General features: G+C 43.6%; 1 protein-coding gene across 6 annotated transcripts; it reads left to right on the top strand.

Moving 5' to 3' along the window:
• The first annotated feature begins 848 nt into the window (after positions 1-848).
• Positions 849-15,449, top strand: nedd1 (NEDD1 gamma-tubulin ring complex targeting factor). 6 transcript variants are annotated; one of them, XM_038705856.1, is made up of 17 exons: positions 849-963; positions 2,568-2,711; positions 3,190-3,284; positions 3,386-3,502; positions 3,658-3,798; positions 4,167-4,396; positions 6,251-6,449; positions 7,336-7,459; positions 7,598-7,636; positions 7,858-7,989; positions 8,644-8,694; positions 8,782-8,871; positions 9,144-9,310; positions 9,397-9,592; positions 11,945-12,086; positions 12,197-12,263; positions 14,836-15,449. In XM_038705856.1, exons 2-17 carry the CDS (start codon positions 2,576-2,578, stop codon positions 14,938-14,940), a joined length of 2,031 nt encoding a protein of 676 aa, XP_038561784.1. In that variant the 5' UTR covers positions 849-963; positions 2,568-2,575; the 3' UTR covers positions 14,941-15,449. The 6 variants fall into 6 exon arrangements, with proteins under 6 accessions (XP_038561784.1, XP_038561779.1, XP_038561780.1 ...); XM_038705851.1 differs by lacking the exon at positions 849-963 and adding an exon at positions 1,031-2,430; XM_038705852.1 differs by lacking the exon at positions 849-963 and adding an exon at positions 1,032-2,430 and having other exon boundaries at positions 7,861-7,989.
• The last annotated feature ends 556 nt before the right edge of the window (positions 15,450-16,005 follow it).

The following is a 16,005-nucleotide window of genomic DNA, read 5'->3' as shown; positions in this document are numbered from 1 at the left end:
AATTGTTATGTCTAAGTCCTTAACAGGGTGGATATTTTATGCGTGTCAAGCGTAACATGTAGTTAAAATATCTCTTATTAATTCAATAAAAGGTGCCTGAGCTCGACCAATATGTTTTTCATAAAGTTATATATATACTTTATATAATATAACTTTAAAATATCGGTAAATCAACTATTTATTTATCCTAAGTTACGAAGGCCAAATGGTACCCTATAAAAAAATGACAGAGAAATAATAATAGTAAGTAGAAAATATTACAAAGAAATAGATATTAAATATAAATCAGTGTGGATATGTAGTGTATTTTTACAGTATTAACAGAAATGTAATTATAAAGCAAAGGCTTTATTATAAAATGTTAAAATTGCTTCTATTAACTACTTATTATTAAAATATTCCTTAAATAAAATATATACTATTTACTTGTAAAAGCAAAGTTCTGTTTGTCTTAAGTTAAAAAGCGGCATCTTTGTTTGGTTTGGACACAGTGAGAAACATTACAGTTTTTCCTCGATTGTTTACACACATTTTCTGAAAGAATGCCTCATATTCTCAGAACTCTACACACAAATCAAAAAACACACACACACACGGCAAAACCCCTCAATTCTCCTGCAAAATGAAACTTTACATTCAAAACAATGTCCTCGTCCCCGTCCCCTAACCCGTCCCTGTCCTCGTACTCCTCTGGCTCTGCCTCTGTTTCCAATGTTGGCATTCATTGCTCCAGAATTTGTGTGTAAACAATTGAGAAAAACATGAATCCATCTCCAAGGCAGTTCTGCAGTTTGTCTGTGAGAACTTTGACCTGTGACCTGTGGGGGGCGCTCACACACTGCCGAAGCTAAAACGCGAAGTGTGTGCTGTTTGTCCCTCCCGGGTCTCCGTAGTGGCGGTTTATTGACTGCAGGCGGATCAAAAACAACGAAAAATCGATCAGCTAATAATTTACCTTTCGCGGTATGTACGACACGTTTAACAGAAAAGCCTTAAACATGTGAATGTTTTCATCAAGTTACCGCCGGTTCCGTGTTGTTGAGTCAGGTTTTAATGCAGTTCGGTAACTTTAAAACCCGCTAACTTCTGGCTAATGTTCTGTTAGCTGAAGCTAACTTTAGCTTAGCTTGATGCTAACTGACAGTTTATCTACTTTAACTAAATGCTTTTTTTTTTAGTGAAACACGGACAAGTGAGCTGGTTGTTGCTGTATTAAAAGTTTATCCAGCCGCAGCTGTCGACAGTCTCCGGTAACTGATCGAAAAGAACTTGTTGCTGAACGTCAGTGAACCTGATAATAAACGATCAGCTGTTTCCTTCGGTCCCGTTTATTCACCGGTGAAGATGTTTGTGCTGTAAAACGCTTCTGTGAGGAGAAGCAGATGTTTTATGAAGTGTTCAGATCCTTTAAAAGTAAAAGTACGGCATTGAAATTGTTACTTCAGTAAAAGTTCAAATATATTTTCACGCCACTTCTGCTCCACCTCAGAGGATGATGTTTTACTTTTTACTTCACTAACATTTATTTATCTGACAGCTTCAGCTACTTCACAAAGTCAGATTTTATAAAATATGATGTTTTGTTATAAATTAAACTCCAACAGTTTGTACAAGTAAAGCTAGTACTTATATACAAGTAAAAGTACTGCATTGAAAATGTCAGTTTTTAAGTCTAATCAGGAAAATGTATTTAAAGTTTTAAAAGTACCCTGTTGTGTATATAATAATGTGGAGATTTTAACATTATGGTGATGATTTCCCCCTTTTTTTTTCTAGAAATGTTATAAATTTCATTGTTAGTTTACATCTGTATTATTGAAGTATGAAATTGTTGTCTTTTGGACCGATTGCTGGGCCATATGTTGTATGATTTATGATTTTTGTCCTCTATTCATCTATTGTGTTTATCAATCCTCTAAGCTATTTGTCTTGATATATAAGGTAGCAGCCAGATCTGACAGCACGTCTGTTCGTGTCAGTGCACTTCATGATATTGTTTTGATGGACATTCAGGATACAGAAATCTACATTCATCCCATGGAAATATGAATGAATGTTTTGGAAGGGCTGCCTTATTTTATGAGGAAGTAGGAGATTGGTACAGACAAATAAGTCACCTTCTACAAAAGATGGCAGTAGATTCTCTTCCATCTATCTGTTTTCCTTTTTTCTCCCTGCGTGAAATGTAACTTCAGTTTTTGAAATGTGTGAGAGAAAAACAGTCGCCGGCTTCTTTTGTAGTTTATTAATTTAAAAAGAGAGTGTGCAAATTAATCAACAACATGAGGACTTTATGTCCATTATGGAAAATGTGCCAGATTTAGCCACATCTGCAGTCCCCGGCAGGTTGTTGGGCCCCTGATGGAGAACTGATGTCTCCCATGTGTCTCAACCACACGACACCTAAAAGACATTACAAAAACAGCACATGTAAGCACAGACAGAAACAAAGACTTCAAATGACTTCTTTTGTCCAAACAGCAGCACAAACCCAACAACAGAGACACTCAGACTTCTGCAGATGGAGCCAACTGATCAGTTACATCAACGTGTTTGTTTGTCTCCAGGCATCGCCATGGAGGAGTTAACCCGTCTGGTTTCGACAGGAGACTGTGTGAAGATCTGGGATGCGGTTTCCATGGCGCCGCTGGAGCAGTTTAACCCACACAGCGTCAGCCACCCTGTCGCCCAGGCCTGCTGGAGCTCCAACAGTATCCTGACCGATCAAAACACACCGCTGTGTTCATCAGCTCAGGGTGGCCACCTAGTGGCGGAACGCTAACGTGCTACCAGAGTATCAACTGGAGATCAGTCAGTAGGTTTACATTTAAAAAAAAAAAAAAACGTAAAGATTTTCAGTTTATAATAAGATAAGACGAAGAAAAATTTTTTTTTCTCACATCTGAGAAGCTGGAACCAGATTTGTATTTTAGCTGAAAAGGTTTTTCTGTCTGGTTGTTTTCCTCACACGCTGATTTGGTTTGCGCGTCCGTCTAGATTTCTACAGTAGAAAGACTCTGTCAGCCTTCTGTTTCGGGAGCTAGTTTAGATGCCAAGCAGGCAAATCCAGCTGTGAATCCAACGTAACTGTGAATTAATGTTTAATGTAAAACGAGCATCAGTCCTGTGTGATCTTGGTCCAGAACGTTCTGCAGTGACAGATGAAGCAGCCTTGACCAGTTCTTTCAGACCAGTACCTGGTCAGCGCCAGCAGCAGCGGAGACAAGCTGGTGGTTTCCAGCCTCAAGTCCAGTCCTGTTCCTGTGGTGGAACTGGCCGACGGGGTGAGCGCTCGGCTTGTTCTTCCTGTGTTCTCATCATCGCTGCAGTGGACGTGTAGAAACAGTAGTTTAGTCCTCCTCACCTCGGCTCTTTGTCTGTTCAGAAAAAACAAACCCGTGCGTGTCTGAGCTCGTCGTCTCAGTTCCTGGTCAGTGGAGGTCTGGATCACTGTGTTCACATCTGGGACCTGAAGACAAAGAGAGTTCACCGCTCCCTCAAGGTAAGACCTCACAGAGGACGTGACGGTAGCGAAACCTCGTGTAAACTTTATTATAAGTTAGTGTTGTGGTTTCGTCTGGACTGTTGAGGATCTCATAAATGTTTGAGGTGACGCTTGATGTTACAGCCTCCCTGTGTCTCTCTGGCTCTCTGCAGGACCATAAAGAAGAGGTGACCTGCGTGTCCTTTAATGCCAATGACAGCTGTGTCGTCTCCGGTTCCACCAGCGGAGACCTGGTCCTCCACAGTCTGACCACCAACCTGTCCGGCAAAGCCTTCGGACACGGCAGCGACCAGGTGGGACTGTCTGCTTTGTAAATGTAGCGTGCTTTAAACTGCGTCTTTCACACGGCCTCCTCCACAGTGAGAACGAGAGAACTGAAACTATTTCACCTGTAGAAATGCTTTAATCCAGATAACATGGATTATAGTAGATGTAGTGGTGGTAAAGACGCACTCCAGCTCACATGCCTCAGTGCGCTAAAGAGAAAACGCCCGTGACACGTTCCCAGAGCCAAACATTCAAAATGTTCAAATCCTAAAACTCTACTAAGTAATCAACTTTTCTCTCCACTTCTTTGCCTTCTTGCTTCTGATGTTTGTTGTTAAAACATTTTTCCTGTCACGGTTTTTCATGAAAACTGACAGAACTGTTTTATCTTCAGCCCATCCATGACCTGAGGCTGTCCACGCTGAAGCGCTCGCTGCTTGGCAGTGTTTCTGACAGCGGCACGGTGGTCCTCTGGGACGCCAACACCCAGAAGGAGCTCCATGTGTTCGACGGCGCCCACAAAGCCCCGGGCTCCGGCCTGGCCTTCTCCCCCGCCAGTGAACTGCTGGTGGTCAGTGTCGGTCTGGACAAGAAGATCATCTGCTTCGACACGGCCAGCAAGATGTGAGTACTAATACTGCAGTACTAATACTTAGGAATGCACCGAAATGAACATTCTTGGCCGAAGCCAAAACTGAATATAATTTCGTCATGTGTTTCCTCCTCAGGCTAAATGACCCGGTTTGATAAATAATGTTGTATGTGGTTCTCGTCCGGCGTAACATGAAGACTTCACAGCCTCTCTTCATACTAAAGAGACAAACTGACAGGATAAAGTCTCTAACCTGCCTGTCAGCTCGCTCTGGGCCGCTTCACTTACCGTAAAGGCTGGAATACGTGTGCACTCCACATTTAGGTGCGGCTTGTTTAATCTTCTCACAGACGAGAGACAGAAACACTGAAAGCGGTTCTTTTCTAAGGATGTGCTGGGAGACAGTTCAGCAGAACAGCAACACTTTAAAATGCTTCCACGCTGCCGACGTGTCAACAAAACAGTTTTATTAATTTATTCAGTCTTTTGACTCATTAGGCCGAACACAGAAAGTGCTTTGTTTGCTATTTTCAGCATATTAATTTCTGTTGCTGAACATTCGGTGCATCCCTACTAACACTACAGTACTTATTCTACAGTGAACGTCTGTAGCTTTGGATAAGATGGCTGAGGGCAGATTAATCTCACTTGGTGACTGAATCCCTGCATGTTTGTATAATCCAGAGTACGGCTGCAACTAAGGATTTATTTTGTCATTAATCTACCAATTAGTTTCTTCTTTGTCCAAAAAATGTCTGAAAATACTGACAAACAGACATTAAATATCTCCAGTTTGACATATTTAATGTCTGGCCAACAGTCCAGAACACAAAGAGATTCATTTCACGTCCGATATGAAAGTTAAAACTGCAAAGCCTCACATTTATTGACTTGTTTGCTTGACTAATGCCTGATATAAAAATGATTATGAGAGTAGGATCATAAGTAGCCCATTCATCTGGAACTGACTAAATGAATCAACCAATCGTCTCGGCTCTAATCTGTAATCATTTAAATCCACCACGTCTGCTTTCTGTATTACCGAGCACTCAGTTTAAACACCAGGTTAGTGGGTTTGATAGAGTTGATGGCAGAACTGAACTGAACCTCTAACTAAGTGACGCCTCTCGTGGACAGACTGCGCCTCTTTCGGACCTGTGCGTTTAGTTTGAAACTTATTTCCTGAGCTTGACTGGTGGCTGTGTGTGTGCCGCAAGTGCCGATCGCCACCATACGCTTACCTTACTACACGCGTCTGTCTGTCGCTTTTGTGCATTTTTCCTGTCCGTCAAAGCGGCGGACGGCCCGACGATTTCATTCCCTGTGTGCCACTTAAGTTTCTGTCGTGTCAGCTTCTGTCAGGCAAGGTACAGCGTAACGATGCTTCGTCTGCAGACTGCTTTCCGCTTGGGTGTCATGTGACCAGAGCGTAATCGCAGCCTTGGTGATTAGAAAATCTCCTTATATCACATCGCGATAATATCGCAAATGCAATTAATCGTTCAGCCCTAGTTCTTAGCGCTGCAAACTGCATTGTCGTCTTTAGTGATTTTTGAGTTCATCCAAACTGGTAAAACGTCTTCCTGAATCAGCTGTCCAACAGAGCTGGGAGAACCGATGATTGTTAAACTTCACCCTGCTTCCAAACCCGACGGTGGAGCTTTCAGCTTCGTTGTCTTCTTCTTCCACGTGTTGAAGTCCCGCTACCTTTCAGTTGGATGTGTCTATCCAAAACAGCTGCTCATGTCCCACTTACTTCCTTTTTAGAAGTGAGCATGTTGACAGTGACAGACTGAATTCCACCTCAGTGTATTAGTCAGTTCAATTTTATGTCGGTGTTTTTGAAGTTTTCTGTACATCATCAGCTATATACTGTGTGTCTCCAGTGTCCTGAGGTCGATCCGGGTGGACAGTCCTCTGACCTCGGTAGACTTCACTCCGGACGGTACTGGTCTGGTAGTCGGGTCCACTCAGGGGAAGATCTACCACTACGACCTGAGGAACTCCAGCACCCCCACCAGGATCACCGTGGCACATAAAACCTCCGTCACCTGCCTGCGCTTCCAGAGCAGCAGCAGACACAAGGTACCACAGACCGAGTACAGGACTGACTGGTTAGATCTGTAATGAGGCCTCATCAGTACACACGGGCACCAATGCTGCACAACATATTGCATTACTGCGGACGTTACACTCTGATAGGATGTTTATTGAATACACAGAAGTCACACACACACGCTCCACTTAAGTAAAATTGATCATCGTCAAACCTTCTGACTGACCGAGTTTCTCCCAGTAAACTCTCTGACTGTTAACTTCTTCAGTTCTTGTTTGGGTCCTCGTCTTCATATTGTGTGAAACTGATATTTCCTCACAGACTCTGTTCGGCAGGAGTTTATTTCTCTGGCAGCAGGGCACACTGGACTAACTCCAGACTGCTGATGAACTACAAACACCCCATAATGCAGCTCTCTATAGGAGCTGTAAAGAATCCAAAATATCAAATGACGCCTACGATTCTAATTTCTGGCGGAGCTGATGGCAGCCATCTTAGACGAGGCTTGTGGGTCCACCGGACGCAGCGCGCTTCAGAAGCAGCTCTCCGTTTCGCGGTGAGTCTGTCTGTCTGAAGCTGAGTCAAACTGCTCAGAGCAGATGAACCAGGGAGGAAGTCACACACAGAAATTGCACAAAGAATTTTCAGAATAAAACACCCTGTGCAGACTCCTGATTTTATATCAACAATGAAAACAGACAAAAGAAAAACCATTTAACGTCGCAGCCCGCTGACCCAGGGCAGAAGCGCAAAAAGAACAATGAACAAGTCAACGACGTCGGGCAGGTCAAACACTCTGATTCTGAAACGGGGATTTAAAGCTGCGCAGAGGACGGTACACAACCACAGCGTTACTGTGGAACCCTGTAAATGCCATTTACATCATCTGTTCATTTGTTCTCTCTCTGTCTCCAGTCCAGTAAACTGGCCTCCTCCAAGACTTCCAGTATGAAGAGATCCTCAACCAAGCTGCTTAACAGCCAGCCGGACCCCGCCCCCAGCACAGGCCCCACCCCACCCAGACACTTGACGAGCACAGGTGGGCCCATCTCATTGGTCACATTACACTTTCATTAGATGGACAGAGAAGTTAAAATAAAATGATCCACGTTCTCAGGTCCCACCTTCTGACATGGCAGGATTTGTTTCACTGTAACTGAACATCTTTCTGTTTCAGATCTTTGGTCAGACGAAATAAGACATTTAAAGACATCAGGTTAATTTTATTTATCCAGCCACATAATATTTATACACTCTGCACGGCGCCCAACACCCTCTGTCCTCAGACTCTCCATCTGTATGAGGGGAAAACCCTTTACATGTTAGATCACTCAGCAAAACTTTGAAAACTCCAATATGGACAGTCACGATGACGGAGTTGTGATGACCGTGTTTAGTTTGATATCGAGTCTACAGTGAGCCCGGTGTTGTGTCCAGCAGGGGGCGCTGGTGCGGAGGTGATGTCCCGGGAGGCTGAAGGCCAGCAGGGGACGGAGCAGCTTCCTGCTGCGGAGAAGTTCAGCTGCGTCGGACGAAACAGTCTGGACTTCTTCTCTCCTGTTCGAGAAGGTCAGACCTCAGATGGCGCCTTCGCTACCTCCTCAAATCTGTACTTATCTGTATCAAGTCATGAAAGCGACCACTATCCATGAGCAACATTTATAAATGAACATCAGATTTGACTGGAATATAATGAAAACTACAGGCTTGACCATTAAAAGCAGCTTTCTGTGTGGGAGAATAATGAAGAGACACGCGATAAAGTTCGTTACACATTTAATAACAAACTGGATAAAACCATCACGTTCTCAAAAGAACTCCAGCACAGAGAAAGAGACACAAAAATAAAGGACATCAAAGGACATCAGCGAGACTCGTGTGGCTCTCTGACTGTTGGTTGTGATTTATTGGGTTGCAAACAATGGTGGAAAAGAGGGGCCGGAAAGTACAACCCCCCCCAAGCAGGGACTTTTGGGGGTAAAACAAAGACCCTTGAACTAAATTTAGACACCGGTCCCTTTGGTGGAAACGCAGCTAAAGTAGCCCGAAATCTCTAAATTGACCATGATGTCACATCTGAGGAATCAGACGGCTTCTTTTTACTCCTCCGCGTGAGAACGTTTCCAAAGGTTGTTTATGTCAAAGTTGTAACTACGACTTTTGTTAGTCGTGTCTTTGAGCGCAGTCTAACCTTCAGCTCTCTTTCCTGTCCTTGTCGTCCAGACTCTAGGACCCAGGGGACGACCGGAGACGCCCAGTTTGGGAGAACACACGGTAAAACAGGAAGTCTCTAACTTAAACAGCAGCTGGTCTGAATGATGCTGCCGGTTGTGGACTAACATTGATGCGGTGTTTCCATAGTTACCAGTCTGGAGATGCTGTCCAGAGACGGGGAGGGTCAGCAGCTCACCGGGCGGGACAGTCTGGACATGTTCTCCCCCGTCAGAGACGGTCAGGCTTCCTTTTTACTAATCTGATTTATTTGCACTTTACATTAGTTTCTCTGCTTTGACCCGCCCACTCCGCCATCTTTGTCCTGCACATCATTACCCGGGGGGTAGGGGATCAGAGAAACCCGCTTTCTCCAGGTACGGGTTTCTGACACAGAGTACTGAACCCAGGTTTCTTGTTTCCGTGAGGTTTTGGGCATCGGCCTACTGTAGAAACGCTCACCTGGTTACTGACGGCTCGTAAACGCTGATCTTTGTTGTGAACTCACGCAGACTTTTGTTCAGGTGCCAACTCTCACCGTAAGACCCCCCTGGGAACGTCCCTGCTAGCCTCTGGAGGGCGCTGCTACTCCCCGCTGTCTGTCTTTCAGACCCCACCATCAATCAGAGAGGAGGAGCCGGGCTCGGCTGTAGCAGCTGAACCATGTGACTCCAGAAAGGTCTGACCTCCAGATCCGGACCAACACAGCACGAACGTCAGCTGTTTGTTTTTGTTTTAACACAAATCCTTTCTGTCGATTGACAGTCGGACCAAGCCGGCAGCAGCTCCGGCCTGGAGGGCGAGTGTCAGGCCACGCCCACACCACCCCAGCAGACCAATCGCAGCCAGCCAGCCCCGTCCTTCTCCTCTATAGAACCCAGCCTCTGGAGACCCAACGGTATTCAAGCTCAGCTGAGCAGCGACTCACCTGTCCAGGGAGCTCCACCCACCACCGCAGCAGGTAAAGCACCGCCAGAGCCGGAGGTTTGTTTCCCACCGGGACGTGGTTACCGCTCCACTTCACTAATACTGACTCGAATCATTGCAGGAATAAACAGAAGCCGATTGGTTTGAGTGTCTGAATCCAGATGGAAATGTTTTCTGTTTTCTGTCCCCGACTAAGGATTGACAGAATCGTCAAGTCCTGCCTATAGTCGAATCAGGTGTGTGTTTTTGTGCACGGCGATTGTGAGACAAAGCTAAACTCAGGCTTATAGAAGATCTGTCTCTCTTTCTCGCCCCCCCACCATTCACCGGTCTTGTGCAGAGTTTAGCGGTTCGCAGTTCCCTGCGTGTCTATTTTAAGCTGGATTTTTAAAAACGATAAAATATTCTTTGTGTGGTTCACCGTCTCTTCAGCAAGTGTTCCTCTTCTGCCACCGCACATATCTACGCTACGCCTACACATACGCACTGATGACCCAGGGTTACAATTTGGGATTTATTTACGCACTTCAAAAACATTTATTGGAAATTTGTTTTTTGTTTTTTTTTCTTTGTACATGTTTATTTACTAGAGCCCAACCGATTTATACCGATATGAGCTACTTGCATTTAATCGTCATCGACAGTTTATAACAGCAGATGTATGACCTAATAAAAAAGAAGTCAATCCTTCACTTATGTCATGGGTGTTGCATAGTTTGCCCACCAGAGGGCGACCAGCTGCAGCTCCCCTCTTAACAACACTGCCTCAGCACAAAAACCACAGAAGAAAACAATCAGCTGACCGGAGTTTACCAGAGCATGTAGAAACCGCAGAGGGCGGTGTGAGCGGTGAGTCGGTCTTATGTCCCATTAATTATAATAAAAACAGTCACTTCTCCTCTCCTGAAAACATGACTTGCTAACCCTCCCGTTTTTCACTGCACCCCCGACTTCCTAGCAGCTCACAGCAGGTTAATGTAATGGTAGTGTTTAAAGCTGCACTGCTGACTAACGAGATTGTACATTTATTTTGAAACAGTGTGGCTGTTCTAGTGAACAGTCCACATTTGTCTCTAGTTCATCACTTCTAAATATTCTCTAAAATCACGTAACGTTACAGCAGCTAACCCTGCCCGTTGCTAAACTAGGCACAAAGCTAATGCCGTGTTTATCAGTGGAGGAGCGCTAACGTTAATGAGCCGTTACACTATAGTTTCTGACGTATTCTAAATATATATCTGAGCCTAGATGTGAAACGCTGTCGGAGCCGTAACGGCTCTGGTTGTGGTTATAACGTTAGTTAAATGAAATCTCAAAGCTGCAGGTCCTCGTTGTAGAGAGTCGTGTTGTATTAGATCACTGTATCATAGACGGCTTGATTTAAACTGATGGTGGTTAAATGGTTAGAAGAGTGCTGGTAAAGAGATGAACTAGATGTGAATGTGCTACATTGAAATTACGGCAGATTATGTGTAAAGTGAAAACACACATGCTTATTTTGTTTACAGACGGCTGAAAAAGCAAATATTTAATGATGTGCAATTGTTTACATGTTCACTTTTTGAGACTGTAATCTATTTTATTAACATTAATCCATATAGTTAAAGGTTTTATAGCCCACATACATACCAGCTTACAATATCGGCCTGTTCTAAGTGTAGTTTATACAGGAAAGGGGTCTACCACCCGTTTCTCTCAACTTATTTGGTCACTAAACTATTTCACTCCTCCTCTCATTCAAATGCAAAAAAACTCCAAGCTGTAGTCTTTCCTCCTAAAATACTACCAGTGAGGACGACCTAATCAGGATGAGGATCTGACAGTTTCCCAAAACTTTTATGTAACAGTTATTTGAAACAAGAAAAAAATAAAATGGATCACCTTGTTTGTCCATAACAACAATAAAAATAACAGGTTGCCATTCGACTACTGTGGCTTCAACAGGTGGCATTTTATGCAAGGTATGGAATGAAGTACTCTGCTGCTATCGGTATCACTTCAAGGGTACTGGTTTTGGTTCTGGTATCGTCTTCACTTGTCCACAGCGTTGGCGTGATGTGCGACAGTAATAATTGTCTGTGTGAAATGGTGCGCTGTAGTTAGTTCTTACTTTGAGTTTCTTGACTCCTTTTTAGGCAAAAATAATAAATAAAAAATGACAGGATGATAAAATATCAAAGGTAAGTCATCAGCATCAGGGACCAAACAGGGGCCACATGGATCAGTCAGAACATCTGCAGCCAGATGTGCTGTTCCCACCTCAGTCTGGACTTTAGGGACAGAGAGTAGGAATAAGTCCTGTAGTTAAGATGGAAGCAGGCCAAGAACAGCAGTGTGTCTCAGTACAGCTGCAGGTCTGAGGTCTTTGTTGTGTCTGCACTTCCAGGTCCGGCTCTGTCGGCGGCCGTCTCCTCCTCTCTCTCCCAGAACATCGCGGAGGTGGTCGGACAGGCCGGAGCCGCTCCTTTCACCTCCCTGCAGATCCACTTCATCCAGAACATGATCCACGAGACTCTGGAGGACTTAAGGTGGGAACGCCCGCTTGGACCCCAAAGAGCTGAATATGAACTGACTGAAGGGGGACAGACGGAGACGCGTAGGAAGCTAACGGTCTCTGTGTTTTCCTTCCTCTCCTTAGGGACGCCTGTCACAGAGACATCGTCAACCTGCAGGTGGAGATGATCCGACAGTTTTACATCCAGCTGGTACGAACTCTGACCTTTTCTCTTCTTCCTGTTTAGAGTCCAAGAGTTAGTGATGTCAGGCTCCGTCTTCGTTTTAAACCTCGGACCTTCTGCTTCGTTTCCGCCTCCTGTTCAGACTGAAACGCTGAATCCAAACACCGCGTTTTGGTCTTAAACTCCGGGGTAGCATGTTAAGTTTACTTAAAGTTGGCACCCAATGATGTTCTGCACATGTTTGAACTCAATACAAATGGTCTGCCAGTGCCTACTCTGGTATTTTTGCCTATTGTGATGTAATTTCTCGGAGTATCTTCAACTGCCGCACATCCATAAAATCTGTACAACCTCTGCTAAAAGGTTATGCAAGTCAATAAAGCATAATAATGGATAAAAGTATTGAAATTTTGAAAAAAAAATACAAAAATCGGGCATGTTCTCTCAAAAAAAGTCTATAAAACATTGATCCGAAATATTTCTAAATGTAGAAAGATGAACAAAATAGTTCCTAACACTCCACAAGTCATTTTGAACTGTGCGCCTCTTTTAGTTTTTGAGATGTGGGCATTTTATCTACTACTACTAGATCAGCTCTGGCGTCGGGCGCTTGTCACAGTCACACAGCATCTGGGCAGATGCAAACATTTAGAAAATCGGGCGAACACCTTTTCAGTTTAAGGCTTTATTGTTCCAATAATACAACTGAAATCCAGTGAGCGCGCACCACGACACTGCAGCCTGCGTCGCTCTTTAACAAGCCGGCAAGTGAAATACTTTTACTTTCAGTTAACGGCGTATTAAAAGCGTACTGTAACATCTAAGTCAGATGATCACTGGATTCATTCTGATATATTAACACTACCCTGTTGTTGTTCTTCTGATGGACATTAGCCTGTTTCTTTCACATTGGTTACTATTTGTTTTATAGCGACGACGGTGAGTCCATAAACAGAATGTCGCCGGTGAAACGAATCATGGCTTCACTCGGCAGCTACCAGCTGTTATTTATTCAGGAAACAATCATATTTGAGATGCACAGGGAGAGAAAATATGGTGGATAAAACAGTCCTGTTGGGCTTTACGCATGACGCACAGCTTCCTCTGTATGTAGCTGCTGCTGCAAAGCAAGCGGTTTGATTGGCTACATGTCCATAATAAAAGATACAGGCAACAATAGCGGCTGGGCAGCAAACTGATATTTTAAAGTGATCTTTTCAACACATTCATGGAGATTTAAAAAAGGAAAAATAATTGAATTAAACAGAAATGGCTAAATTACAGATTATAAACAAGCACAGCAAATTGCATTCCCCAGAAATGACCCGTTGCACAGCAGATGAAATATATATTTAAATATATAGTAGATGGAGTAATTGGACTTTTATTTTGAGTACTCTACCTGCTTCAGTACTGGCACTGATATGAACATGAGACAGGCAGCAGGGCAATAGATAGTCAAAGCCCGCTGAGTACAAAGCACCAGTTTATGGTACGACTGATGATGATATGGCTTATTTATTTATTGTATTCAAGGACTCAGCTGAGTTGATTTCTTTACTTTAGCAGAGTTAAAGAGGTGTTTTAGTATTTTAACAGCTCATTTAGTTATTCTCTACTCGCATAAAATTTGCAAGAATAAAAAGGTCTCTAAAGACCCAGAGCCCCCCCAGATACTTTACTGGAGAGTGGGCTGAACCAGGGACAAACTCCAGGGCCATTTGTTCGCCCCCGTCTGTGACCATCCTGGGCCTTTTAAACTGTTTATGGACACCAAGCCGGTTTTTAAGTAGCCAAGATTGTCACACAGAGATGAGCATCCTGCAGTATTTTAAGAGAAGGAGGTCAGAGGTCACAGGAGGAGGAGCAGAAATAACAGTGGAGGACAAGCTTGTAAGTTTTATGAATAGTAAATTCTAAAACTCACGTAGTAAAAAGACTTCAGGCCAACGGCATGTCAGAGTTTGCACTGAAGACAGTTCTGTGTTCACAAACGTGTCAAGTGAGACACAGGAAGTATCAGCTCACAGGTGTAACATCAGGATAACTTCATACATTTGTGCTGTGGCTACATTAACTAGCAGGTTATATGCAGTAGCATAGTTTTTATGGTAGGTAGTAAGTGGAGTTTTGTTCTAGTTTTTATATTATACTCTGTCTCTCTGACTGTGCAGCAGAGTTTTCATAATCTCCACTCTGTTCTCCATCTCACTACAAAGACCCTCTTTCAGCCACACTAATAAGTACATTCTGTTTTCAAAAGTCATTAGAAATTAGCATTTAAGTGCTTTATTTAAAAAACCCTCTTGCCATTTAGCGGAAAAGTTTTTTTTTTTTAAATTGCAATATGTTTAAAATCACAAAAATATGGTATTGTGATATTGTATTGTCGTGATGTAGCTTGTCATGGGGCCTCCGGTGATTCCCAGCCCTATTAAGGGGGCGTTCCCTTTTAAATTTCTGAACTCTGCGTTGAGGGTAATGTAGGCGGCAGGGATTAGGAACCTTTTATTAAACATTAATTTGCATTGTGAGTCTGACAGAAATGAAACGCCTGCTCCTCTGATCCAGGGACCCTGTTGTGTCCATGTTGTTTCAGAACGAGATGCACTGCCTGATGGAGAGATACTCTGTGAACGAGTCTCTGGTGGAGGAGATCGAGAGGCTGAAGGAGGAGAACCGCAGGCTGAGGACCAACTACTGATCCAGAGAGGACCCGTCGGGCCCCGAGTTGAGCCTCTCAGGCAGCGCCTCCTCCCTCAGCAAGCTGACGTTTAGATTAGAGGTGGTTCTGGCAAAGAGGGTCTCAACCTGGGGCAACAGAGTCTGGGGTCAGAACTTTGCCTTCCTGTTGTGGTTGCTGCTGCACGAAGAGGCCGAACACAACCGCTCTCTCTTCAGTCAGAGCGGCTGAACGGCAGCGACGCCTCCTGGAGCCGTGGACGAAGGCAGCGTCTCAGATGCGAGTGAAGCTGAAGAACGAAAAGACTGATGAAACAAGTCCGTCATCTTGTGGTGTCATTTAAAAAAAAAAAAAAAAAACAGATTTTGGACTCTGGTTCGTCTGAGGGTGACGGTGTCGCAGTAGTTTGCACGTTTAGACGGATGTTCATCAGCAGCCGGCGGCTTCCTGTGTGCCTGTATCATGTTTTTATCATGAGAAACATTTTGTCTAAAGAATAAAAAATAAATAACATTGAAAAAACCCCAGAACGCCTGTTTGTGTCATTTATAACAGTTGAGTTATTGTGACACTGCTGACATTTCCCCATCAAATATCTCACTATGAGAGAACACCCTCATTAAAGTGGTGAGTGATTTAGACAGATTTATATATTTATATAATACACTTCTGAGCGATTTTGAGTCGAGAAATTAACTGTGTAGAACATGAATATTGGCAGATTTACCGAGGTTGATGGTAATGTTGGGCTGTAGCGCCGTCACTAGTTTAACTACATTTCTCAGTAGTTTGGTGGCAGCGTCGCTGTTTTCTGAATCAGATAGCTTTTCAGTAACGAAGCTCTTTTATTGACCGAGTAGCGCGGTAGCTTCCACACACGCATTTCTGAAGCATCAGCAAGAGACGCCACAGACACGTGTTCTGTCGATTTATGCTACCTAGCGAGATGTGCTACTTACTGCTACATATATATACATACACATATATATATATACACATACATATACATACATATATATATATATATTACATACATATATATACACATATATATATATCACATACATACATATATACATATATATA

The sequence above is a fragment of the Micropterus salmoides genome, unplaced genomic scaffold, assembly GCF_014851395.1.
Source record: "Micropterus salmoides isolate LMB-PRFRI ecotype aquatic unplaced genomic scaffold, ASM1485139v1 Ms_hic_scaffold_8, whole genome shotgun sequence".
Classification (NCBI taxonomy): domain Eukaryota; kingdom Metazoa; phylum Chordata; class Actinopteri; order Centrarchiformes; family Centrarchidae; genus Micropterus; species Micropterus salmoides.
This window is presented reverse-complemented; position numbering and strand designations above follow the sequence as displayed.